This window comes from Aureobasidium subglaciale (genome assembly GCF_000721755.1).
Source record: "Aureobasidium subglaciale EXF-2481 unplaced genomic scaffold scaffold_18, whole genome shotgun sequence".
NCBI classification, from domain to species: domain Eukaryota; kingdom Fungi; phylum Ascomycota; class Dothideomycetes; order Dothideales; family Saccotheciaceae; genus Aureobasidium; species Aureobasidium subglaciale.
This window is the reverse complement of record NW_013566977.1, coordinates 22,394-46,750: the sequence shown is the minus strand read 5'-3', so window position 1 is coordinate 46,750 and position 24,357 is coordinate 22,394. Positions and strand designations below refer to the sequence as shown.

Genomic DNA, 24,357 nt, shown 5'->3' with positions numbered 1-24,357 from the left:
AAACAAGGGCCATCTGTGGCAGTTTCTCGACGATGGACCAGACTTGAGTGACTATTTCATGACGACTGGGAGTCTGCCCAAAGGTATGATGGCTGGCGGCAGAGCTTACGCTGACTCTGTGCTCTCGATGACGAAATCTTGAATCGAATGATCAAGCAAAGAGTTGCACGAGATTGCAATGTCTGGGTCGCTCAGCTGTGGTACGGCAGAGCTGAGGTTCGGCAGAGCTGAGCTGCAGTAGAGCAAGAACCTAAGCCTTGTATCCTGCAATGTCCGGGTTCCTGCTCAGCTGAGGTACAACGATACCAGACCAAAAGTATTTTAGCTAAGCAATATCTCCTGCAGTGTTCACGATAGCTTCAGCCCGCATAGGTGGCTGCATGGTCTAGATTTACGAAACAGCAACGGGCGGGAAACGGTGCCGAGGTCCTGCATTTTGCGGGCAACAGCTCAGCTGAGCACTCAGCCTCAAATATTGATGTCTTCCTACATATATGGGTTATTTTCCGCCTCAGTGATAGCTCTGGTAGACTGAAACATTCACGAGATCGCGATACTTCCAGATCAAGACGCCATAATGGCCGCCGTCTTTGAAGCTAATCCAGACGTGAAGTCATCAACCTTGATGGAGAAATTGCAATGTTTCGTATTCATTCCTCTATTGCCTCTGACTCTGATTCGTGTACTTGTCCGAAGACTGTTCACACCAAAGAAGAATCTCAGCGTGAAAGCCGATCTCATATGTACCCTACTTCGCGTGTACGTCTCGGGTCGCTTTGACCAAAAACACCACTAACATAACACAAGAGCACAACCTTGGACACCACTCTCGATCTTACGCTTGACAGGCCACGCCGTCGGCCCATTATTTAGCAGATCCTGTCGGTTCGGCTCAAACAAATCCTCCCTTTATAAGAGAGTGGACGGCAAGAACTTCTCAGGCCACTGGATCTGCAGGGGCTCACCCATGAGCACGCCACTCTCGCCCCAAGAATGCGACATCGTGATCTTATATCTCCACGGTGGTGCATACAAGATTGGCCATCCGGCACAAGCTCTAGCAGTCTTCTTGCGTGTTGCGGAAATTGCCAAAGCACAGGGAATCAATGTTGCAGTTTTTGGACTCGATTACTCACTAGCTCCGGAAGCGAAGTTTCCAACTCAGCTACATCAGACAAGATCTGCATACGACTACCTGATTGAGGATCAAGATATCTCGCCTGGAAAAATTGCAGTACTGGGAGATTCAGCAGGTGCACATTTGGCTCTATGTCTCCTACACGATCTAGACGAAACCGGGACAGAGAAACCAGAAGCTGGAGCGTTCTTCGTAGCGCCATGGCTAGATCTCCGCTGTTCAAGAGAAGGAAGTTTTGTAAGAAATCAAGAGGTTGATTATCTGATTCATTCGGATCTCATCGACGATGGATATCAATTCATGCCTGCTTCCTACGACAAGACGAACAAGCATCTGGTCAACTTCACGCAACCAAGGCCTGAGAAGCAATGGAAGACCATCTTGCCGAAGAAAGTGTGGGTGGGTATTGGAGCGAATGATGTGTTATTGGACGATGCTGTTGCCTTTGTGGATGGAGTGAGAGAGGCGGGTGTGGACGTAAGATTGGACGTTCAGGAGGGAAAGTGTCATGACTGGTACATGGTAGAAGACTTCCTCGATGTGTACACCTATTTCTCAAGCAAAGGAGAGCTATCGAAGAGATTGATGAAGGGAGCGGATGCTTTGGCTAAGGCCATCGTTTCGACAGTGAAGTCTTGATTGGATGTTCCAGAAACAAAGCAGCCATCAATCGGTTGAGAGCGACGAAATTTATAGGCGATCAATCACCCGGTATGCTTCCAAAAGACTGTAACTATGAGCAACACTCAACCTCTCAACATCCTTTCGAGACCAGGGACCCAGCGGTCACACCATCTTTAGCCACTTTTACTGCGACGGAACTTTTCAAGCCATAGCTCTTCCCATCCCAAACAGCAAAGAAGCAGTTCTCCGTCTCATCACAAGCAGTGGTACAATCTTGCACACTTCCTAAATTCTGCCCCCCAAGCTCTCCACCCACAAACTCTGTACCACAAGTGATGTTAAAGATACTACTGTCCAGCGTTGTAAGTTGATAACCATCATCCTCAGGACAAGACGGTGTAAAGTCCCATGCTTCGATTGTGATGTTTTCGCTCGTCCATGTTTTGCCGCCATCTGATGTCGTAAGGGTACCTTGAGCACCGTTGTTGCCAAAAGTGTTGGAGTAGTCGGGCTGTGCTTGATCGAGGATGAGGGTGGTGTTTATCCAGGTATGAGATGGAGTGAGGCCGCAGGGATAGGCTGGAGGTGCTTGGTTGCATTCCTCTGCTGTACCCCAGCCGAGTGCTTTACCTGATGCTGTGAATCGCGTCAGCTGAAAGTCATTTGATTGGATGTAAGGAGATTCTTACAAGTCGAGAATGTAGAAACGACTTTACCATTCAGAAGCACGTATTGATCATAATTCCCCGTCTGGTCATTGTATACATCTCCTCTCGTCAGCACATTGCCCCCTCTAGCAATTTAGAGCATGACACTTACAATTCATACCAACCTCATCTCCTTGCCTCACAACAACTTGCTTCCCCCCCTGCTGTCCAGCCGCCACTAATGTACTCGTCCAAGCACACCACGTCCCATCCAATACCCCACACTCAGCATCAACATCATCATTATAGCTTTCCACGAGTGCTTGTATCAAGTCGCCATTACTGGTACCCATACCTACCCAAAGAGATAGCAAGCCTTTTTATGGTAAAGAAGGGGCGGGGACGATGAGGGTGGAGTTTGCGGTACGGATCCAGTTTCCATCGGCTATGGGGCCTGAACTGAAGGCATGACCGAAACCCGAGGGTCCTGCGATGGCGAAAGGGATGAAAAGAGAAACGAGGGATAATTTGTTTGTGATGGACATTTTTGGTGGTAGAGTCGTTTGGGGAGGCTAGGAAGATAATTGAGGAATGGCAATGAGGCTGTGAGAAGGAAGCAGAAGGGAATAGGGGAGAGATAGCGAAGTGTAGGATAGCTATGTGGTAGTAATGCTATGCTGCATCTTGCTTTTTACCTCTTCAACGGTTGTAGTAAACTGTTCGTATAGCAGGGTTTAATGAGAGACGATCTTGTACGAACCGGTTCATCCTTGTCTTACTCTTGTGAACATCCCAAAGATGCGCGAGGTCCATGTTTCAAGGCACTACAAATCTCATACATACGAATAATCAAGAATTAAAATGAGGGTATGCGAATGATGCGGCTGAACATGCGGCTCGAGATTGGAGACCGCTCTAGAAAAGTTGTCGCAACGGTATAGCCGTTGAGCCCTGGAACAGGAGTTGCAAGTCTAGAGAGACCTAGACAGGATCGATTTTCTTGCAGCAGAGGGATCTGTTTTTCGATTCAAATCCGTTCAGATACAAGTGGAGTACTGAGTTGAAGAAGTAAAAATAATAGGCCTCCTCTTCAACTCCCGGCGGCAGCTTGAGATGGCGGAGGTGTCAGACTCGCACACGCGGGAACGTCGCAAGAAGACACCGAAACAACATTGACCAGAACAAGTACTACATTCAAAATAACAAAACTACTAACAAAAGTCCAAAAAAAAAGTATAAAAAGCAAGCACACCCAACAATCTTTTTCCACTACCGTTTTCAAACCTTCAAAGCATCCACACCTCTATCCTGACAATACTTGGCAACCTCCTTGGCGAGTTTCTCCTTTTGATCAACAGCATTATCCATAATGCCCTTGATCAACTCAAACTCCTTCTTGCTCAAATCACCCTCAGCACCGCCTCCACTCCAGACTCCCTCTGCAAGAACCGCCCAAAGTCCAGATCCCTTGCACACATCCTCCATCAATTGCATAACCGCTGACAACTGATTGGGCAACCATGTAATGATCGGGCTGCCTCCAGTAGCCACAGGGTGCGAAGTGCGCTTGATGATATATTCCCTGGTAAACTGCCAATGACGCCAGCGGAAACTGCGGATATGATCCAAGACACGCAGATACAAGACCACGAGACCGAGATCGCCAGAATTTGTGAGGAAGTCGCGCACACCTACATCAGCTGCTTTCTCGCGGATGGAGGTCAAGAACTCTCGGTGCGGTTTTGGGCGGTATTGGCGGAACTCGCGTAGGATTTGCGTGAGTGGGTTTTCGGGCATGGGGATTTCGCAGACGTGGTCGAGGAGGGGGATGATGCTGTCATTTGCACCACTCTCGCCGCGGAAGAATTGTGGTTTATCGTCATAGCAGTCTGCGTAGACCACGCCATCGGGGAACATGCTTTGATTGGTGATGCCGTAGATGAAGGTGCGGTAGGTCATATAATCCTTAGGCAAAGAGTTTGCCCACATTTTCTCCATGTTGGCTTCGATGAGCGTCATGGCTCGAAGAATGGATGTTAGGCCTGCTTTGGCGTCGGGGATGGCGTGAGAGTCTGAGGAGGCGCGAGCTGATGAGATGGCTTCTACGACTCCGGCGGCGCCTTCGATGAGTTTGCCGGTTTGGGCTACCATGTGGATGTGGGTGAGGATGAAGCCGGCTTCGGAGGACTTTGGATCAAGACCTTTTTCGAAGGCGCGGATGAGACGGATGTTGGAGTAGTCGTCGTGGCCGGCGGATGGGTCGACAAGGTAGTAGTTGTACAAGGCGTAGGAAGCAGCGTACGACATGAAAGCTGGGATGTCAAGGCTGTGTACTATCAGTATATGATGGTGTGAGATTAGACCGGGAATTGCTTACATGTCAGCACACTTGACCAGAGGGCCAGCGATACACTTGGGAAGGACTTGACGACCAAGGCCATAGCCATCATCGGGGTTGTTGCTGTATACCTGCCAGCAGGGTTCCAGCAGGTAGGATGAAGCAACAAAGCTAATTCAATGTCAGTGCTTGCCATAAATCTCAGTCAACCAAGAGACTTACGAGTAATCACGGAAAGCTGCAGTGATAGCAGGCATATCAACCTCTCCACTCTCGACAACAAGATTGTCAATCTCATCGGTGAGGTCAGGAAGAGCTCCAGAGTCAATCAGAGGACCAAGCTTGAAGTTGGCAAGAAGACCCGGAGTGCCGTCTTCCTTGAGGATAGGCATGTCATCGAGGATATCGCTCAAAGCATCAAAGGCCTTGGGCAGCCTACGAAGGGGCAGCTGGGTAGGAAGATATCCATTCTGGGCAGTAATCAAGAAAGGATCAGAGCCGACGGGAAGCTCAGAAGGATCATGAGGAACAGACAGAGAAGTAGGCTGGGTGATAATTCCAGGCATGATGGGTGACAGAAAAAATGCTAAGGAAATCAGATTCTTGCAAATTTCTGAGTGATGGAAAGGAAATTTGGAAGCGTGTGCGAAACGAAGCGACTATATAGCAAAGGCCGGAAGTATTCCTCGTTACTCCCTTTGCGATAAGCACACAGATTACAGAGGCCGGAACTAGATACCGGCCTTGACCCACCTTGAGACTGTACGTCGACGACGAGGTCAGGTCGACCTACATAAGCGACGATAAGGCTACTCAGCCGCGCTTTTGGCCACGTTTCGAAGGTCTCTATCACAAACGCGCTGGAGCCATTTGCACTCGTGACATGCGTTGTGTGATGCCCCAGAGTAGAAAGTTACGGCATCGTGAATAGTGATGTTCCTACGAGGCCGGAATTATGGTATCTCTGGCTTCGTCCTCTCCACAAAAGGCCGGAATTATAGCGGCCATGGGGTAAATTGTGTTGTCTGAAATGCTGAGAGAGAATGACACGTGATGTTCTTGGCAAAAGACGAGACGAAAGTTTGATTACGAAAAAGCGGCGTCGTCTCGAGGGCCCTGGATAGGTAAGCAGAGCCGTGGGCGACAACAAGCATGTACCCTCTTGTTCTCCGTATGATGGACCATGACTTGCTTGCAGAGGTGTCAAAACACGATCATTTCCAGATTTGCAGCAACGTGGACGAAGAAGCCTGGCCTCTGCAACATTACACCCGGGATCAACGAGATGTCCACGCCTTTCCGCAGCTCATAATCGACCTGCATTGCACGTCGAGCGAAGTTGAGGTGGCTGGCTTGATACTGTCTAGCTATATCAAGGTATGTGGTTCTCAGGGTCGCAGTGACGCATATTTAGACACGCTGTCTCGACAGCTTCCTGCGCGACCTTGAATTCGAGCATCAGCTCATGATCGCATCATTTTCATCCTCGAAGAAGCTGGGAGTACTGTCGGCTGTGATTCCACTGTAGTGCAAACGATTTTATCTTATCACGTGTAGTTGATGGCCGGCGTCTCGTTCATCACACTCACACCCTCAAGCTTACACTCAGACTGTCGACGAGGCTTCAGTCATCGTAGCCATTCGCCTCACCCAAGCCCTCTGCAGCCTCCGCGTCTCTCGCATACATCTTCTTCAGATCCCTCGCCATAAGCTCCGGCTTCTCCCAAGCGGCAAAGTGGCCCCCTCGCTCATTCTCGCTCTCGAACACTACGGGCCCCAGCTGCCTCGCCCACGCCTTTGGAGACGTCTCCATATCCCGCCAATTATACATGATTCCCAACTTGACCTTTGGGTTTTTGGCCGTCGCCTTGGTCATAGCTTCAAGAGAATCGGCGCCTGAAGCATCGTGCTTGGCTTCGTAGTAGATGCGAATATTGGCTGCAGGACCGGCGGTGGAGAAATAATACATACTCACCCATGTGAGGATTTCGTCGGGGGCCCAGGGATATTCGTCGCTCCAATCGTGGAGTTTCTCGAAGATCCAGGTGAGTAGAAGAGTTGGAGAATCAGAAAGACCGTAGCCGAGTGTTTGCGGTCGGGTACATTGTTCGTGGCTATAGCCTGCGCCGTCTTCGCGGAACTTGGCTAGTCGCTTTAGCGCATCTTGCTCTTGCGCGCTGAAACAGCTGAGGTCGTTGAGTGCGGCTTTCAGGTCTGCGTTGATGGCTGGTGGAGTCATGTTGACGTGAGATGCTTTGCATGACTCTGGGTAGAGGTTCCCCATTGTCCTGGTGATCCAGAAGCCCCAATCTCCGCCTTGAGTCACTGCACAAAATCAGCTTTGCCGTGTTTCGTCGAGGGTGCAGCAGTACTCACCATATCGCTTGTAGCCCAGCTTCAGCATGAGCTTGTGGCAGACTTCAGCGTACTGCGCAAGACCGAATCCTCGCTTCTTGACGCCATCTGAAAAGACAAAGTTCGGTAGTGAAGGCGCGACGATATTGAAAGCGGGTGCACCACCCTTGGTATCAGCAAGCAAGGGCAACACCTTGGACACCTCTGTAAAATTTCCAGGCCCTGTTCCGCTCATCAGTCTCGTTCTCACATCAAGGGGGCTTACACTCACACCCATGGCAAAATAGCAACGGCACAGCATTCTTGACCTCACTCTTCTGATGCACAAAGTGAATCTGCAACTCATCAAACCCATCGACTTGGATGTCAGTCATGTAGTTGGGAAGCTGGTTCAGCTTTGCTTCGTGTTTGCGCCAGTCATAGTCGTTTTGCCAGTATGTGAGCAGTTTCTTGACTTCGGGTAGAGATGCGCCGTAATGCCAGCCTGCGTCATCGAGCTCATCTGGAAGATCGATTACAGCGAGCTTTTGCTTCAAGCGGTCGATTTTCGCTTGAGAGACTGAGATGTTGTATGGCTTGATGTCTGACATGATGGGCATAGAGAATTTTGTAAGCTCTTGGTGATGTGAAGGAAAGTCTTTGATAATATATAGTGCAGGTTGGTGTTTGCCGCACGCAACTCTCGCAGAGGGCGTGATGCGGGGTACCTTTGCTTGTTCCCTTTTGACTCACCCTTCTGGCATGATATCTGCTCACTTGCATACAAAAGATTACAAAGCATTTCGCAGCTCCAGGTAACCAACCACTCTACGCGTAACTCCTCCTAATCTCCTCACACACGGCGTCCGTGACTTCCTTGGTTGTAGCCTCACCTCCCAAATCTCTTGTCAAGACACCATCACCACACACATTCTCCACACATTCGAGCAATCTTTCAGCAGCGGCTTCTTCACCCAACCAACGCAGCATTTCTGATGCTGTCCAGAATGTTCCGACGGGGTTGGCGATGCCTTTTCCCGTAATGTCGAACGCTGAGCCGTGGATTGGTTCGAACATGCTGGGGTTTTGACGTGTTGGGTCGAGGTTGGAGGTTGGTGCTATACCGATGGAGCCTGCGAGAGCTGCTGCGAGGTCGGAAAGGATGTCTGCATGCTGGAAGTATGTCAATATTGGAGCTCAAATCGCAATTTGAGATGACGCGTACGAGATTTGTTGCGACGATCGTGTCCAACGACTGTGGTTGCAGTACCATGCGACACTGACATTTATGTTAGCGACACATGCGTTCAGATTTTCATGCCCTGCACTCACCGTCATGGCATCCACCAGCATCTTCTCAACCGTGACATCTGGGAAATCCTTCGCAACTTCCACAGCAATCTCATCCCACATGACCATACCATTCCTTTGCGCATTACTCTTCGTCACAACTGTAATGTGTTTCTTCTGCCTCTTTCGGGCGACCTCGAACGCAAACTTCAAAAGTCTAGTCACAGCATGACGAGTGAAGATGCTGACTTCTGTTGCGATTTCCCAAGGCTGGCCTTTGTGACTGCGACCGCCTTGGCCTGCATATTCACCTTCGCTGTTCTCACGGATGATTACCCAGTCGAGGTCACCGGTGGAAGCTTTGCGGAGGGGTGACTCGGTGCCGCGGAGGATTTTTGTAGGTCGCACGTTTGCGTATTGTTGAAAGCCTTGACAGATGGCTAGACGCAAGCTCCAAAGCGAGATATGGTCCGCAACATCTATTTCATTACCGTCAGTCGTAGAGCTTCCTGTGGAGCTAGAAACTGGAGCAGCTTACCAGGAGCACCAACGGCGCCGAATAAAATCGCATCATGCTTTTTCAGCTCATCAAGTCCACCATCGGGAATGTACTTTCCAGTCTTCTTGAATGTGTCTGAGCTCCAATCGTAGTGTTTGAAGACCAGAGAGAACGCCTTGCTCGCCGCACTCAAAGCTTTGAGGACCTCGACGCCGGCGTCGATTACTTCTGGCCCAATTCCATCTGCGGGTATGCACGCGATCTTATAACTTTTGCTGGACATGATTTGCGAGTCGAACAATCAAAGGTTGCCGAGGGCTTACCTTTCTCGGGTGCGGATGTCATCAGGTACTTATGATCTTGCGGTGCCGGGCTGTGTTGCTCCAGCGGACTTGTCTTTGTCCGAGTGAGGGGTACGAGGGGTGGAAGTTTCTCTCGGCTTTTCCACGTTTGTGAACGGCGAGAACTCCGTGTGAGATCCAGAATAGCTGGTAAACATGGTGAAGAGAGAATGGCTGTCGTTCAAGTTCGCCCGCCCATTCTAGGCTCTGACGAATGACAATCTCTGAGCTCATCAGCTCATCAGCTAAATCCCGCTTGTTGTCTGTTTGACTGAGTTGTTACAAGACGACTGAAGGAAAGTTTGAGACTGTGCGGATGCTGTCGTCGCCTGTCTGCGATTGGAAGAGCTACTGCTGTCTGTATACACAACGCATGCTTTTCCAAGCGTCATAGGGCGACTGTAGTCAGTTGACAAGGTCAAGCATGCAGGATGGCGGTCTGCACTCTTCCATGCTCGCCATCATCTTTCCCGGACCACACACGGGCTGGAGCTGGTGCCGCATGAGACTTGCAGAGGACGTCTTCAAACCTGCTGCGTGCGTGAACTCTGGCCAATTGCGAGAACTCCAGGTGGATTGCGGAGTGTTCAAGGTAGCGGTGTGCACCTCATCTCTGCTTCGATCCTGCTGTGGCTCACGTACTGCAAGTCTGCACGAAGGCAACAGCGTAATCAACTTGCATAAGTCAATTGCCGGGCACTCGATCGTGTCGTCTCCAGCTCAAGCAAGCGTCACTTCGCTTGCAATCGCCAGAATAATCTCAACAATGACAGCTACATTCAGTCGATGGAACGCTATCGACAATCGCTTGCATCGTATTGCAAACTTGTCTCTCCACTGCGCCTATTCTTCCAATAGTAAACAGATCATCCCGTTTTGTGATGTCAAGAAACAACATCCAAACAGGCCCCTGCATGAAGCACTTACCACGCGGAAAGGCATCACGAGGGGTTCGTAAGGTCGATCAGAATCACAAGCTAAGCTCTATACAGCAGGTATATCGTGACAAGCGGCTGAAAAATTTATGGATCATATGCGATTGAGTTCAATGAGGCTCCACTAGATCTTGGAGAAACGGTGAGGCTCATGATGTTGACACTTTTTTTGTGTTTGATTAGGCGGCTGAGAATGAAAACGTGAGAGGGGCAGGCGCGTCATCAATCGCGTCAGTGCTTCTTTCGCGAGACCACTTTACGCTCAACTGGGATGGGTGATGGCGTAGTTTGCCTCTACAGGGGGCAACAACCATGATGGCGACATGGAGCCGCTCATGACGAACCTCAGGTCAATTAGAGAGATATTATATGCTGAACACTGTTGTGATATTCATCAAGAGATCCAGTGAGTATTGTGCGACTTCAGAGCTTCAGTATAAGTCGCATCATGCCATAGCAGGCTACTTTTGCGTGTCAACAAGAACAGATTCAGTGCGGAGCCTCCTGCGTCAAACGCGGGGCTCTTCACGACGATAACACGCTTCGGAAGATCAATCAAGGCCGCATGCGGCAGAAGATCAACTGTATAAGCGTCATTCCCCGCCTACGAGATCTCGATCTCGCACTCAGGTACGACGGAAGCACGATTTGTGGGGAGAGCTATCCGATGCATTGGCTTCTCTCGCAAAACGCCTTGTTTCCTTCCCGGGTTAGCGAACTTACACTTTTCTTGCATCATCACAGCTTGCTTTCACGCACGTTTTACTTGCTTGCGCATCACGACTACTGGCAAGGAGGGCAAAAGCTGGATGTGGACGTTCCTTGCGCTGGCGGGCTTAGGACTCAAGCGATGGGGGAACGACGTATAAGTACCTCGTCCTCTGCTGCTTCTACCTCTCCTTCTTCATCAACAACCAAGTCTCTTCGATCTTACAGCTTCTCGCATAACCTTACTCAACACAAAACCACTTCAGAACAAAGTCTTTACTTTCTTCAATCTATCAACATGTCTGGAACTTACAAGCCCACTGGTATGTCGCTCTTGCCTTCAAACTCATCTCTTTGCTTGAATGGTTGCTGATATGATGCAGAGCACGGCGGTCTCAAGGAGGACGGTACCCCTGACAAGCGTGTCGGTACCGGTCAGTTCGCTCAGGGTCAGGTCGACCCCGTCGAGGCTGGCAAGCAGGGTGGTCAGTCCTCTGGTGGTAGCTCCGAGGACACTTCCTCCTCCGGCGGCAGCGGCGGCAATGGACGTGAGTATCCTTGACAACCTTCTACCTCTATACAATCACTGATTATCATCCACAGAGTTCGCTGGCGGCAAGGTCGACCCCGTTGAGGCCGGTCGCAAGGGTGGTCAGTCCTCCAACTAAGTGTCTTTCGCTTCATGCAAGACCTTTTCACGATATACCCACACCATTGTAATCATATCATGACCACATAATTGAACCAACAATCTGAATAAGATTTATACCCTATACATCATATGACTATTTTTAATTATGTGCCTGCCCTGTTTTATCCTTGATCGACTTGCACACCTTGAATAAAACCTTCCCACGTCTCGAATGATACACTTTCCAGACCTAGTCTTGTGTGTGCCACAACCACCTTAGTGTCTCTGCTTGCGGATCTGCTTGTCAAGAACCATTGCCTCGGGGAAGTTCTTTGTCATGCCCGCCGGCACCAGACTCTTCTGCTGCCCACGCACATAGCCAAAGAATTGACCAACAAAAGCATTGACAAGTTCCATCGCTCTGAAGCCCTCCATTGTACCCAACAGCGCTGCAAGCCCTTCACTTGCATTGCCATGTAATCCCAAAGTATTGGCCAGGAGAGGCATGTCGGTATAAGTGCCATGCTCGGTACCATTCAAGGTGACCGCAAGCTTTGTTCCATTGAATTTCGACCATGCTTGTGACCAGGTGGGATCGGTGGTCAGGTTCTTGGCTTGATGCGACATTATCATAAAGGGAGAGGAAAGACCCTTGTCCATGACCGAGGAGAAGAAGCTGCCATCGAGGTTTACACCAGCGATGATGCGAGGGTCAGTCTGCATAACTGCTGCTGCTGTTGCGCCACCGAGAGAGTGTCCGAGCATGAGGATCTTTTCCAAAGACTTTGGATCCGCGATATTGTTGAAGAGACTCTGTCTGACACATTGGCTCTGGAGCTGATCGATGAGAAAGGAGATGTCGTGTTGACGGACCAGCAAATCCGCTTCTATCTGCTCATCGGTCTCAATATCGAGAGAAAGCGCAACAGACTTGTCAGGGTACTCGACAATTGTCGCATCGTAGGCGTGGTCGACGGTAATAACCACGTAACCATTACTAGCCAATGACTGGGCCATGGCACCATACTCGAGTCGCGAATTACCAAGACCAGGTGAGAAGAGGACGACAGGAAATTGGGCAGCTCTGATCTTGCGATCCTTGCGGTTGAAAGCACAGGTAGAGAGTTCAAAGGAGCCGAAAGTGCCGTTGGGAATGTTGAGTGCTGCATACATCTCATCGTAGGCGGTAGCAGTTGCTGGGGGCATGTATGGAACCTTGACGAACTGGCAGGTCTTGAGAGAGGAAGCTGGGTAATATGCAGAGACCATGACACGTCGATGCTCTGGCTTGGGAGCGTAGGTGTCGTTCCTCGAGGTGTCTACGAGCTCCATGGCAGTAGACGCGACACCATACTTTCCGAGCGGCGGTTGGACGATGACTGCAGAGGTCAGAGCCGCTGATGTCAGGAGTAAAGAGAACTTCATGGTGATGAATGGAAATCGCAGTGGGATGATGAAGGATAAGAAGAGTTGATGGAGAGATTAAATGATGAGAGTAAATGCTGCGTCGCGAGGCATGTCTTTATAACAATACTCGACAGCAGCAGGACCTACCTCGGAAGCTCTGAATTGCAGCGTCTCGCTCGATCACTTCCCCTTGCAGATTGGTATGGCCTCAACATCTTGGCTAAGCTCCGACGTGTATGTAGAATGGAAGAAGTTGACGACAAGGCAGAAGGATTTTGGAAGAAAGCAACCGTGCTTTGCGGAGCTCATTTCGCGCGAACACTTCCCAATCTGGCTTAGTCGTCTTGGCAGTGACTCCGAACTCGTCGGCATCACACTCTTGCTGTCAGGTTAACTTCTGTTCACGAGAATACTTATGTCTCGTTGCAGTCGCTTGGATGCTTCTTCTTCTGGACATATTCGCGCGACGGCATGCGCTTAGGACCCTTGGACCGCCGCCTTGTACGTTCGAGATGTTTGGCATGTGCCCAAAGCCATCTGAAGGTCAGTTGATCAGAAGTGCTGGCAGTCGGTCCCCTCGTTGATACGTCCCATAGTGCTCTGGCGGAACGCCTTGTGTCAATTGCCTTCGTCGTGATCGGAGCTGTTCGTACCCAGTCAAGACCACTCAAGCGATTAAGCTCCAATCTGAAGACCAGAAAGCCATCCCAAGTTACGATCTCATTCGTGCTGATATACCACGAAAGCCAAGCATCGACCATGAAAACACAGTATTAAGTCTGTTCTTGACCAAGTTCGTCAGCGAGAACAGCTTCACAGGGTGTCGGTCAAACTGGTTTTTCGACATACAGTGTTACTATGCTTCAGACCCCGCAGTACACCATGCAATCAAGGCATTGAGCGCGTTATATGCTTATCGTGATGGCGGCAAAGACCAAAACGACAACAAAAGACTCGCCTTACAGTCCTATCAGTCATCAGTGATTTCTGTCAAAAGAGTCGTGGATGCTAAGAATCCTAAAATTGAGCAACCTCTGCTATCAAGCACATTTCTGCTTGGTCTGTTCGAGGTATCGCCTTGTTCCCTTGCCCCACTCAGCCCTCTGCCTCTGACTTTCTACATAGCTCATGTATGACCCTACTGGAGAAGGCTGGATCAAACATACAATGTATGGTACCTCGATGATTCTCAAATATCTAGGTCCGGATGCTTTTCGCTCAGGTCTCGGCCTGGCGTTCTACAAGCAAATGAAAATGTTCGAAGCTTCCCGAGCATTGCTATTCTCCGAGTCCTCCTTTCTGGCCAACCCTTCATGGCTAGAGCTGACAGATGTCAACATCGAGAGACATCCCTTGGACAATCTATTGAATCTGATGGTCAGATGCTCAGACCATTGCGGCCGTGTGTTACAGTATCTCGAGTGGATGGACCCTCAATTGGTGTCATCTCGGGATAGCGATCAATTGAGGAATTTCGCTATGCAAGGCTTCGACCTCAGATTCGCACTCAACGACACGCATGACACTCTGATCAAGCTGGACGGGACGCCAGTAGACGACCGCACAATCATCGCCAAGATTTACCTTGCAGCGACATCAATTTTTCTATCTGGAGTATACGACTACAGATCAATCTGGCTGGACCACGTGCAAAGCACGCCTGCTCTTCTCCAAAGCATGGTGGAGCAGCACGTTACCACGATTCTTGACTTGACCGAGCTTGCCTTTGAGGAAACGAATCTGTCCAAGCTATTGTTCCTATACCCACTGCGAGTTGCAAGCTCGAGAGTCTGGACTTTTGAGCAACAATCACGAATCAGGAATTTGCTGCGAAAGATCAAAACTTCCTTCGCAGTCGCACATGTATTCATGACAGAGATAGAAGAACTCTGGGTTACTCCAATGTCTGATCGTTTTTCCTGAATGGATGATTAGAAGGTCAACCAAGCCATTGATATGCAAAAGGAAAGAAATGATAGATCAAGCCTTTGACCAGCAAAGGAATGTTCTGCCATGGGAAAGCCACATCATTGGCCGTAGGGTTGACAGAGACAGCTTTCCAATCATACACATCTCCACTATCTGCCACCTCCACCATAGCTGCAGCCAAGTCAAGAAATGACACGACGCCTTTCGCTCCCTCCAAGGTCAACTGATGTCCCTTTTGCGTATCGACGGTCAAAGCACCCGGCTTAACAAAGGTCACTGATAGCCAATTCTGCTCTTCACGAAGCAGTATCTCGGCAGCGATCAAATCATTGTAGATGTTTGACTCTGCTCGGAAGAGAAGAGCCAGAGCAAGTGCAGGCATCTTTGCGGCAAAGGCAGACTCAGTGGGCACAGCAGATAGCACGATCAGTTTTGGCAGTTTTGCCTCGGTGTTGGTATCGCGGAGTTCTCGAAGTGCTTGAAGGACAACATGAGCAGTGTCTTGGGCGATTGTGTTGCCGGGGACGTTTCCACTGACTGCTACGGCGAGGAAGACGGCGTGGGTGTCTTTGATGCAGTCGCGTATCACTTCCGTATTGTCGAGATTGCCTTCAAACACCTGGATGTCTGGACACGCGACAATGTCGGGTTGGAGCCGCTCAAGCTTTGATTTGGAGCGACAGTAGGCGTGTATCTTATTCGAGGGGTTTTGGGTGAGAACTTGGAGAAGCGATTGACCTGTGTTTCCGGTTGCGCCAAGGACTGCATAGGTGGGCATTGTGTTATTTAGCTCTTGTTAATCGGGTCTGGAGAGTGCGGAGCGTTCGATACTTGGGTCTCGATGGTCTCCTCATGTATCTCGCGTTTGCGGAGCGGACACGTTCATTCAGAATCCGAGAAAGCTCGGCGTACCTACTTCCATATGACGTGACGACGGGCACATCCATGCATTACAACTTGTACTGATGTCGACCCCCTCTATGCAAGCATGATCGATCTCGCAGCGACGAATGCGCAAGCGACACTATTGAATGGACGCGTTCTTGTTTTTAACAATGGTGATGACGCAGAAGGATTTGCTGGTGGTGCGGGTTGTCAAATCTTCTTTCCCGAATGGCCAGAAGTCGTGTTCCATAAGCTCTTGCTCCGGTCCTACAGCTAGGATATACATATCTGCATATTCATGGGGCTTATGGAGTGGAAAGGACGATAGAATGACCCTCCGAGGGTACTGTTGCTGTCTCTGTGCGGAATGGTCAAAAAGTTGCAATAGTGCAGCGATGACAGCATGAGTTCCGGCACAACAATGTGTTGTCTTCAGGGACTGCTCCGTGAAGATGCCCACGTTCATGGCGATCTGCCAACGTGTCTTCGGACTTAGTGCGCGTTGGATTTCTAATACTACGCGGCAATAAGAAGCGTCTGTAAACATTATTGAAGTGCTTTACCAGAGGCATCAAGATAGGAGGTAGCGTAGTCAATGCATTTAGACCTGATATAGAAATGCTGAGTGGGCTACCCTGTTCTCCAGGATGCGGATGATCGAAGGTCCGCGACGCTCAATAAAGACGTTTGCGTAGACCAACCTTAATTGATCGATGGAGAGTTGACAGCCGAGACATCTCACCAATCACATAACGCGTCGTCTAGAAACTTTCTCGACTCTCGAGACCCACACCCCTGAGTCAAAACAAGTTCTCCGTCTTAACCGCGAATAACATGGCCTTCTTCATGCGATACATAAAGCGCCCATTTAGCTTGTGTCAACGTCGCTGCCTTCGACAATCCTGTCGACTGAGGAACCGTCCCACCGATCACATTGGAGTGACACATTCAGCTGCACAATAAACCGCATGCTCACCCATCAAATCTGGATCGATGCGCCATGGGAAGTAGTAGACGGCCTCTTGCATGCTTGACGTGCAAGCGACGAAGAGTCAAATGCGACCACAAAAGGCCTACCTGCGCAAGATGTACCCTGGCGAAAATTGATTGCAGCTGGCCCACACCTGTCGAAAGGATACAATTTGTGGACATGAGCCAGGCTATTGCTGCACGCCATCCATCTCAGGAAATACAGAGCAAGATCAATGCGTCGACAAAGTTAAAGAATACTCTACATGACGATTTGGAGACGCGGGCGCTCACATTTTTCGTGCGACATTATACTCTGGATTCAGATGCTCATGGTGGACCTAATCCTGGACTTTTTGGATATGTCATGGCAGCATGCTCTGCGTCCCGCACTTCAGCAGCCGCCATGTCAGTTTCTGCCGTAGCCTTGACGATATATTCGAAATGGCGCATGGATCAAAACTTGGCCAAACCTGTACCTAATGTCATAGGCCACGCTGTCAAAAGCCTGTCGGAAGATCTCCAGAAGCAGAACTCAAAACAGACTGACGTCACTTTGTTAAGCATCATGTTGCTACAATTTCAATCCACCTTCGAGAATTTGTTGTTTGCGAAGAAACGCTCAAGTGTACATCACCTTGGTGCACTCGCGCTGGTCAGAGAGTTCGGTCATCCTTCGACGTGGTCGGCCACAGCTAGCGAGTTCGTTGGTTGCATAATTCATCTCGAGGTCACAGCTGCTATTCGCGAAAAGCGCAAGGTGCACCCCGAGGTTTGCTACTGGAGAGCGGTCATCGAAACCATCTCGGATGACACTAGTAGGTATCTGGACACTCTGGGAATCCAAGTCGCCGATATACAATATCGAGCTGCAGCACTGCAAGGAGATACAGGTCTATGCTCATCATTCGCAGAGGTCGATACGCTCTTGGACGACATCCAGAGACTAGACGAGCGACTTATCCTGTGGCAGGGCCAGGTATCGACATTCTGGGGTCCGTATAACTGGACTCCTCCTGGAATCATCTTTCCACCGATACAATCCTTCCAAGGAACTTGTCAGATATACACATCAGTGACTGCAGCGAGGCGGATGAACGACTGGCGGGCTCATCGCCTAACTCTTGCGATAACATCTCTCAAGCTCATCAGAGGACAAAAACACCGCAGTCCCGAGACGCCTGAGTCAGGCGAGTCAGATACAAGCCAAAGTGGCGCGTACGTACTTGTGAAACGGATACAATGGTTAGTCGACGGTATCTGCGCATCCGTCCCCTTCTGTCTTGGCAACAGAAGCAGAGTCGGATCAATCGCAGACTTTAGTGACCAGACGTGGAAATTTCCCTCATGTCATGATATGGCTGAGATGTATGGTCTCTACGGACGCTCGGCAGAGCCAAAGGGACTTGAATCTTTCGCGGACCATTACAGCCACGCTCTCACCCAGGGCTCATGGCTGATGTTGAGCAATCTGGCTTTACTAGTCGCCACGTTCCTCGGCAACAAAACTCTGACTCCGCTGTTCCCACTCAAGCAAGGGCAATTAAAATGGATCTGTCAGCAATATCTCCGCAACCTTTCACTAAACTCTATAGAGTGGACGCATGATAACTCGCTTGTGAGCAAAGTGCTTACGGGGGTGGATCTGCCGACTACAGAAGTCCTCGTCTATGAAGCAAGTCGATGCATACGATGCGTCTCGCGTGGGCTTCAGCTGACCGATGACCCATGAGCCATCGCATAAGGAGAGGCAATTGTGTTTCACCGATGCAAGAAATAGGCTTCGCAACAAAACAAAAATGCTCGATTTCAGGGAGAACACTGTCGTCAGTGTTGCTCATCGCTTGAGCAGCTTCCAAGGCTGCGACAGAGTTGTCGTGATGGATGAAGGTAGCATTGTCGAAGTAGGCCCGCCTGACAAATCGATGCAGAAGCAAGTTGGTTGGTGAAAACAGCATTAGGATGCCCAGACTTGATGGCTTGGCTTGATCTTCGAGGATCGCTGGAGTGCTATTTTCGTATCCACGAACTTTTGTATGCGGGGTCTCCACATGCAAGCACTGCGGAGCTTACTCCAGCCTCAGCCGCTTGGTGGGTGGTGCAACAGTAGGTACTCTACGAGCGTACTGCAGCATGCCAAGAGTGGCGCAGTGTTTCAGGATCCAGGAACCGTCCTCACGACGGCTCTACAACATCCAGCTGTGATAACGCGGATGCACAGCGTGTCTGGAGCCATGTTGATACTATAATCGTTCGTTGCTGAAGGCAGTGAATTAGAGCATATCGCCGAGCGCTTGCAGTTTTAAGCAAGCAGGCCAAGCAAATCATGTGCATGGTTCAACTCCAAGGGCGTGACTCGTCCAACACTCCAACACACCAACACGAGTATGGCTCCTCTTGACTGCGGTGTCCATCCTTTGACAATCCTCAGATCCTCTATACTGCATCTCAGAATAGATTTGCGACAACTTTCTCAGCCTACATTCCTTACTGTGTGCCCCGTGCCGAGGTAAGCATCAGCTGTCACAGAGGACTTACCGGTAGAGCAAGATCAAAGACATAAAAGAAATGGACTCAGCAGTCAATCTCAGAAACATCTGAACACTCACATCATCTCGCTCATACAGAACAACAACGCTTACCTACACAATCAACAACAACGATACAATCAAATACTTCAAGCTCATCATCGTTCAACATGGTTGCCTTCCAGAACATCATCATCTCCAGCATCCTGGCTGTTGCTACTATGGCCGCACCCACCATCATCGACAAGGAAGAGTCCAGCTCCTCGCTCGTCCGTCGTAAGAACACCAACAAGTGTGAAGCTCACATCCACTACGATGGTCAGTAATACCCAAACTGTTCCCTCATATGCCCAACTGACCCCTCCCACAGTCTCCAACGGTCTCTGCGGCAACTCTTGCACCGGAAAATACAACATCGATCTCCTCGACAACTCCGAACCCGCCCAAGCTTTTGGCAAAACCTTCGACTGGTCTGCTGTCGGCACCTGGAGTGCTACCAACCCGGACTACCAGATCAAGATTGGAACTACTAGAGGTCCTGAGCTTTTGATCGATGGAAGCATTCCCAATGGTCTTGTTCACGATTCTTGGAGGAACTCTTTTACTATGAACTATGGTGATCAACACTGGAACTCGCATGAGTGTGAGAACTGGAAGTACAAGAGTGCTAGAGCTAGTAATGGGTTCAGACATGAGTTTGATCTTTGGTGCGAGTTTGATTGTTAGAGGGTCAAATGGGTGCTTCGAGTGTCCGTCAGGATTGCAATCTCTGGCAAGGTTTTGGAGTAGAAGAGCCAGGCAAGAAGTCAAGAATTGGGGGAGTCTGCGGGTTTGTGGGTCTCAGGTGTCTTTGTTGTTTTGATCTGAAGCTTTCGCTTCGTGGTCTTTTGTGCTCAGTCGTTCGGACGCTCGTTAGAAGTAGCAGATTCATCTTTGCATCAATCTTTTTTCGCTTCGACTTTTCATTGATCATCCATGACAGCAGAATAGAACTGACTAATGGTGATGCAATCTGCTTTGACTGGTCTTATACGTATCGCACCACGTGCTGAACGCTTCTCATGCTCCGATGTAACACTTGTTGCCAGAAACAACTGAGATCGAGATAGCTATGTTTGTGAGAGCTTAGCCATAAGTTGGATGTATCATCTATCAGGGGAGGTCCCACGGCGATCTCCCTGATGTAGTCTGCCACTTCTACTAACTCCGATCAGAAAACTGTCTCGCCATATATGCTTGAACATCTCTCCATGCAGCAGCGGCATTGGAATCCCGTTCACTCCTCACAGACACCTCATCATCAAAGCGCTTCCAAGGTTTCTCATCGACCTCGCATTTATCCCATAAACCATCCCCAAGATCCTCTACGTCATTGTACTTTGGAGCTGCAGGCACAATACCATGTCTTAGATAAATCCTCATCTTATCAATCGTGCAAAGACTGATCTCAGCAAAACTGCAATGGCCTTCTCCCATCTGCTCTATGAAGCCAGCTCCCGAGAAGCGTTTGGCCATTGTAATCCCATTTTGCAGTGGTGTGATTGGGTCATGGGTGTTACTGATGGAGAGCAAGGGGAAGGAAGTATTGATGGATGCAGAAGAGGTGAAAAGAGGGAGTTGTGGTGTTGCAGGACGGATGGGCCAGGTATTACACGACATTCCTACTGGCATAAAGACGTTTGCAAAGTCCGAGATGCGAGATAGGTTGTGGTAGTGATCTTCCAGTCCTGCGAGTGTATCGTTTAGAGGTCGGAAGTCTAAGCATCGTATCGCTGTCGCGGCATCTCCGACGTTAAAGGATGAAGGTGATTGACTTGAGCAATATGTGCAAGGCTTTGTTCTGTCGCGAAGCTGTGATAGACTAGCATGGATCGTGTGGTATTCCTCTCGGTAGAGCAGATCGTAGAAGGCTGCGAGGAGAGGGAAGAGTAGGACTGGGCTGTAAAGTGTCCCAAAAGTGATAGAGTGAATCATGCTCCAAGTCACTATCGATGGTGTGTAGGTCCGCGTGTTCACGCCAAATAATGAGTTTTGCTCCAACCTGTTCATGACCATTCGGGCGCGAGCTCGCAGATCAGAAACTGAGTCGCCGTCTCGAGCAAAGACACAAACTTCCGGCCCCGCTTGAGCGCAGTAAATGAAGAAGAGACTGTAAACCTTGTCTGTGTCTCTGAGCGTGGTCAAAGGAAAGGGCTCGTGAGCTTGTTCGACGTCGACTACACCATCCAGGACCATCCTGCCTACACGATCAGGAAACATTGCCGCAAATGTTGCTCCCAGCCAAGTCCCTTGTCAAAAGTCAGCGCTGTAGAGCATGCGAATGTGTTCTTTGGACATACCGTAAGAGTAACCAAGATAGACCAATTGACCTTTTGTGCTCCCCTCAACCTCTAGTTCATCCTGTTTCGTGAAAAGAGTGTCGCGCCATCTACCCCAAGCATCAACTACAGCTAGCAAATCTCTAGCCACACTTTGCGCGTCAAGATATCGCAAAATACTTCCATCTCCCTCGATCTCGTCTTTCATCTTGCAGAGCTCTGCCACCGCTCTGTTCGCTTCGTCTCGTTGTCTCAATGCTCCCTGACTCGAATTGACAAGTCCCAACTCCTCGTTGGCAATGATGAATTGAACTCTGTTATATTCACCTCTCAGTATTTCGGCATCTGTGACTGGCAGATCCGAGGGTGAGAAAGTGTAACAATCAGCTGTTGGCTTGGTGTATCCAGTTCCCCTTGGGTCGAAGCCAACTATATCTTGATCATCGCCGGTGATGTTCCGAATCGCCCATCCGAGCTGCCTCACGAACTCAACACCACTAGCTCCTGGGCCGCCGGGGTTGACAATGAGGGGTGAGATTGAGTAGTTGTTATGCTTGACATGATCCCGTCCAGGTAACTTGCATTGAAATGTCAGAGATCGATCCTCATGCAAGACGTACTCTTGGTAACCCACCATGATCAGTGCAATGTCTACCACCGCGCCTTCGCCATCTGACAGCGCCATCGATCTGTTGTGGTTCATCGAAACTCGAAACTTGGCGCAGAGAAAGTCCTCAAAGCAAGGGTACCATTCGAGCTTACTGCTTGGTGGAATATTCCGATAGTCGTCCAGCATCTCTCCTTGCGTACATCCTAGATCTAAGGCGAGCCGCCACGGCGAGCAGATGGAGTACAGCGCCGACAGCAGAGCGACAGCCAGTAGCGCTTTCCACAGGAGATATCCACACGTCGTCATCTTGACAGACTCGCTGATGCGATAATATCTACTCAAAGCTTCATCAATCGTTTGTTCGAAGCCAGATAAGCGATTGTTAATAATGCTGCCTAGAGGAAACTGTCGCTGAATGTTCCCCTCAATAGGTATGGATGGGGTCAGGCGGGCTGACGTCAGGAATCCTTCCAAGGATCTCCAATGATCAAGCTTGGGATGCGAGCCGTCGACTCCTCCTTGGCTGTTGATTTGGATCCGTGACTTGCGCATTACCTACAGCGTCTTGTTTTGGAGCACGAACTTGCTCGTGATGTTCCATTTGCGATGCATTGTGACGACTGAGTACTTCCTCTCTCATCTCCTTCCTAGCTATCAGCCACGCTTGGAAGGCGATGAAGTAGGTAGCACCGGAGCTCTGATACTGTTGCGTATACTCAATCAAGGCATCTTCTCGCATTGCTGTACTAGCTTTCTCGCGGTCCCCACGTGCTGCTATTAAAGCATTAAGCTTCGCATCATCAACTGGACATAGATATGGCGGTTGTCGAAGATCCTCTGCTATGGAAGCACTACCTTGCATGATACAAGCGTAATACATACAATGATCGATACCCAAACAATGACCAATCTCATGACTTGCAGTGCGACAGACACGTTCTAGCCACAGCGAGGGGAATGATTGAGGACCACACGCCGCGACTGCTTGCGCTAGAGGTGATCCAAGAGTGGTGGTGGAGCTATCGATGGCAGATTCACGCTTTCGCTTGCCATATGTTGATTCTTTCTCGATGTACTTGTCGACTTCAGCGTTCACGTATCGCGCACAATGACTTGCTGGCCAAATATGACTGCGATCGATTCCGAGCTCTTTGTCGAGGTAAGGATTGTATCGAAAGCTTGAGACGACGCAGACGTGACTGCCACCATATGCGCGACCACAGGCAAATTCGTCGTCGTCATCTTCGTACAAGTCAAAGCCCATCAGAAGGATCAAAGCAAGAGCATCGCTTGGAAGGACGGCAATAGCGACATCCAGAAGGTCATTGAGATTTAGTTGTGATAGATGAACTTTGTTTGAGATGGGCCGTTTCCTAATTCGTATGCTTTCTTCAGGCGTGTTCAAGGCGACACAGGTTTTAATTTGCTGATCGGTGTCTCTTTCGCCCCACTTGTCGAAAGTCAGAGTGTACGACGGAAGCTCGGCAACTTCAAAGCCTTGATAGAATGCGGTAAGATATACCATGATATCTGCAAATCTCGGCGGCGGGGTATGAGTTTGTATAGCCTGCTCTGCGGCGATACTCGCAAAGGCATGCGTTTGCGAAGGTGGAGACGCGACATATATTTTCTTCCTTTCTGATGGCAAAGACTTTGGCGTGATTAAGGTTTGCCAGTCTTTCAGGCTCTGCGCAGGGTACTCAGGGTCCGCATCAATCTCGTCGTTTGATAACACTAGCGGCCCTGGATAGTCCGAGTCATCAAAAGTCGCGTCCTGCGCGTGGCCAGATGCTTGTGCTCTTTCTGCCCTATCTGGTCGGTGATAGCCCGTGTGCCTGGCCACTCTTGATGGCTCACTTACTAGAACCTTATGCCTGCAAGACATCACTAGGATTTGTGGCGCGAGGAAGTGTTTTTTGGAAGAAGGTGGGTGGGTATCTCGAAATGGGACCCTTTGTATATAGAGAGACGGGCGCGTGTGGACCGTGCGCCAGCTACTGCCTATGTGACAACACAGTAGCAAAGCTATCCGCCTCGAACATGCGAAGTAGCCTCTTCGAAGCAGTGTAGAGGATCGTAAGTAGCAAGTGTATATCGGCAACAACCAAGCATTGCTATTGCTATCATGGTCATCTCCAGTCTTGTGGCAGCCTTAACTCTCGAGTCATGTCGCGTTTCAAGCAGATACGATTGAATACCGGGACGCATAGAAAATGGAAAGGCCTT

General features: G+C 49.7%; 12 protein-coding genes across 12 annotated transcripts; 5 read left to right on the top strand and 7 right to left on the bottom strand.

Moving 5' to 3' along the window:
- Positions 1-577: 577 nt before the first annotated feature.
- Positions 578-1,777, top strand: AUEXF2481DRAFT_6976 (uncharacterized protein; the record flags this gene model as incomplete). The annotated part of the gene is made up of 2 exons (XM_013486029.1): positions 578-759; positions 808-1,777. 2 exons carry the CDS (start codon positions 578-580, stop codon positions 1,775-1,777), a joined length of 1,152 nt encoding a protein of 383 aa, XP_013341483.1.
- AUEXF2481DRAFT_42211 (uncharacterized protein) lies at positions 1,603-3,027 on the bottom strand. Its single transcript, XM_013486112.1, has 3 exons — positions 2,582-3,027; positions 2,452-2,529; positions 1,603-2,398 (listed from the first exon to the last, which is right to left on the bottom strand). The coding sequence occupies exons 1-3, from the start codon at positions 2,760-2,762 to the stop codon at positions 1,893-1,895; spliced, it is 765 nt and encodes a 254-aa protein (XP_013341566.1). The 5' UTR covers positions 2,763-3,027; the 3' UTR covers positions 1,603-1,892.
- Positions 3,028-3,583: 556 nt separating this feature from the next.
- Positions 3,584-5,517, bottom strand: AUEXF2481DRAFT_81651 (uncharacterized protein). The gene is made up of 3 exons (XM_013486194.1): positions 4,970-5,517; positions 4,787-4,918; positions 3,584-4,735 (listed from the first exon to the last, which is right to left on the bottom strand). The coding sequence occupies exons 1-3, from the start codon at positions 5,311-5,313 to the stop codon at positions 3,688-3,690; spliced, it is 1,524 nt and encodes a 507-aa protein (XP_013341648.1). The 5' UTR covers positions 5,314-5,517; the 3' UTR covers positions 3,584-3,687.
- Positions 5,518-6,283: 766 nt separating this feature from the next.
- Positions 6,284-7,805, bottom strand: AUEXF2481DRAFT_345660 (uncharacterized protein). Its single transcript, XM_013486211.1, has 3 exons — positions 7,374-7,805; positions 7,124-7,324; positions 6,284-7,072 (listed from the first exon to the last, which is right to left on the bottom strand). The coding sequence occupies exons 1-3, from the start codon at positions 7,699-7,701 to the stop codon at positions 6,372-6,374; spliced, it is 1,230 nt and encodes a 409-aa protein (XP_013341665.1). The 5' UTR covers positions 7,702-7,805; the 3' UTR covers positions 6,284-6,371.
- A 104-nt stretch (positions 7,806-7,909) lies between these two features.
- On the bottom strand, positions 7,910-9,153 carry AUEXF2481DRAFT_67864 (uncharacterized protein; the record flags this gene model as incomplete). The annotated part of the gene is made up of 4 exons (XM_013486175.1): positions 7,910-8,254; positions 8,307-8,360; positions 8,414-8,850; positions 8,910-9,153. The coding sequence occupies 4 exons, from the start codon at positions 9,151-9,153 to the stop codon at positions 7,910-7,912; spliced, it is 1,080 nt and encodes a 359-aa protein (XP_013341629.1).
- A 277-nt stretch (positions 9,154-9,430) lies between these two features.
- On the top strand, positions 9,431-10,173 carry AUEXF2481DRAFT_42205 (uncharacterized protein). Its single transcript, XM_013486111.1, has one exon. It carries the CDS (start codon positions 9,636-9,638, stop codon positions 10,167-10,169), a length of 534 nt encoding a protein of 177 aa, XP_013341565.1. The 5' UTR covers positions 9,431-9,635; the 3' UTR covers positions 10,170-10,173.
- A 979-nt stretch (positions 10,174-11,152) lies between these two features.
- AUEXF2481DRAFT_6971 (uncharacterized protein) lies at positions 11,153-11,522 on the top strand (the record flags this gene model as incomplete). The annotated part of the gene is made up of 3 exons (XM_013486028.1): positions 11,153-11,177; positions 11,238-11,402; positions 11,458-11,522. 3 exons carry the CDS (start codon positions 11,153-11,155, stop codon positions 11,520-11,522), a joined length of 255 nt encoding a protein of 84 aa, XP_013341482.1.
- A 78-nt stretch (positions 11,523-11,600) lies between these two features.
- Positions 11,601-13,111, bottom strand: AUEXF2481DRAFT_42204 (uncharacterized protein). The gene has a single exon (XM_013486110.1). The coding sequence runs from the start codon at positions 12,908-12,910 to the stop codon at positions 11,762-11,764; it is 1,149 nt and encodes a 382-aa protein (XP_013341564.1). The 5' UTR covers positions 12,911-13,111; the 3' UTR covers positions 11,601-11,761.
- Positions 13,112-14,831: 1,720 nt separating this feature from the next.
- AUEXF2481DRAFT_6969 (uncharacterized protein) lies at positions 14,832-15,599 on the bottom strand (the record flags this gene model as incomplete). The annotated part of the gene is made up of 1 exon (XM_013486027.1): positions 14,832-15,599. One exon carries the CDS (start codon positions 15,597-15,599, stop codon positions 14,832-14,834), a length of 768 nt encoding a protein of 255 aa, XP_013341481.1.
- A 1,107-nt stretch (positions 15,600-16,706) lies between these two features.
- AUEXF2481DRAFT_31471 (uncharacterized protein) lies at positions 16,707-18,407 on the top strand (the record flags this gene model as incomplete). The annotated part of the gene is made up of 1 exon (XM_013486072.1): positions 16,707-18,407. One exon carries the CDS (start codon positions 16,707-16,709, stop codon positions 18,405-18,407), a length of 1,701 nt encoding a protein of 566 aa, XP_013341526.1.
- Positions 18,408-19,373: 966 nt separating this feature from the next.
- AUEXF2481DRAFT_31470 (uncharacterized protein) lies at positions 19,374-19,929 on the top strand (the record flags this gene model as incomplete). The annotated part of the gene is made up of 2 exons (XM_013486071.1): positions 19,374-19,521; positions 19,574-19,929. 2 exons carry the CDS (start codon positions 19,374-19,376, stop codon positions 19,927-19,929), a joined length of 504 nt encoding a protein of 167 aa, XP_013341525.1.
- Positions 19,930-20,403: 474 nt separating this feature from the next.
- AUEXF2481DRAFT_31469 (uncharacterized protein) lies at positions 20,404-24,016 on the bottom strand (the record flags this gene model as incomplete). The annotated part of the gene is made up of 4 exons (XM_013486070.1): positions 20,404-21,491; positions 21,543-22,649; positions 22,687-22,986; positions 23,014-24,016. 4 exons carry the CDS (start codon positions 24,014-24,016, stop codon positions 20,404-20,406), a joined length of 3,498 nt encoding a protein of 1,165 aa, XP_013341524.1.
- Positions 24,017-24,357: the final 341 nt, after the last annotated feature.

What these genes read in the sequence shown, in the direction of transcription:
- AUEXF2481DRAFT_42211 (XM_013486112.1), bottom strand. Translation starts at nt 2,762, where the DNA reads ATGGGTACCAGTAATGGCGACTTGATACAAGCACTCGTGGAAAGCTAT. An exon ending in AGATGAGGTTGGTATGAATT is followed by an intron (nt 2,530 to 2,581) that starts GTAAGTGTCATG and finishes TGACGAGAGGAG; the next exon opens with ATGTATACAATGACCAGACG. An exon ending in CGTTTCTACATTCTCGACTT is followed by an intron (nt 2,399 to 2,451) that starts GTAAGAATCTCC and finishes CGCGATTCACAG; the next exon opens with CATCAGGTAAAGCACTCGGC.
- AUEXF2481DRAFT_81651 (XM_013486194.1), bottom strand. Translation starts at nt 5,313, where the DNA reads ATGCCTGGAATTATCACCCAGCCTACTTCTCTGTCTGTTCCTCATGAT. An exon ending in GCAGCTTTCCGTGATTACTC is followed by an intron (nt 4,919 to 4,969) that starts GTAAGTCTCTTG and finishes ACATTGAATTAG; the next exon opens with CTTTGTTGCTTCATCCTACC. An exon ending in CTGGTCAAGTGTGCTGACAT is followed by an intron (nt 4,736 to 4,786) that starts GTAAGCAATTCC and finishes GATAGTACACAG; the next exon opens with CCTTGACATCCCAGCTTTCA.
- AUEXF2481DRAFT_345660 (XM_013486211.1), bottom strand. Translation starts at nt 7,701, where the DNA reads ATGCCCATCATGTCAGACATCAAGCCATACAACATCTCAGTCTCTCAA. An exon ending in GTTGCTATTTTGCCATGGGT is followed by an intron (nt 7,325 to 7,373) that starts GTGAGTGTAAGC and finishes TGAGCGGAACAG; the next exon opens with GGCCTGGAAATTTTACAGAG. An exon ending in GCTGGGCTACAAGCGATATG is followed by an intron (nt 7,073 to 7,123) that starts GTGAGTACTGCT and finishes GATTTTGTGCAG; the next exon opens with TGACTCAAGGCGGAGATTGG.
- AUEXF2481DRAFT_42205 (XM_013486111.1), top strand. Translation starts at nt 9,636, where the DNA reads ATGCAGGATGGCGGTCTGCACTCTTCCATGCTCGCCATCATCTTTCCC.
- AUEXF2481DRAFT_42204 (XM_013486110.1), bottom strand. Translation starts at nt 12,910, where the DNA reads ATGAAGTTCTCTTTACTCCTGACATCAGCGGCTCTGACCTCTGCAGTC.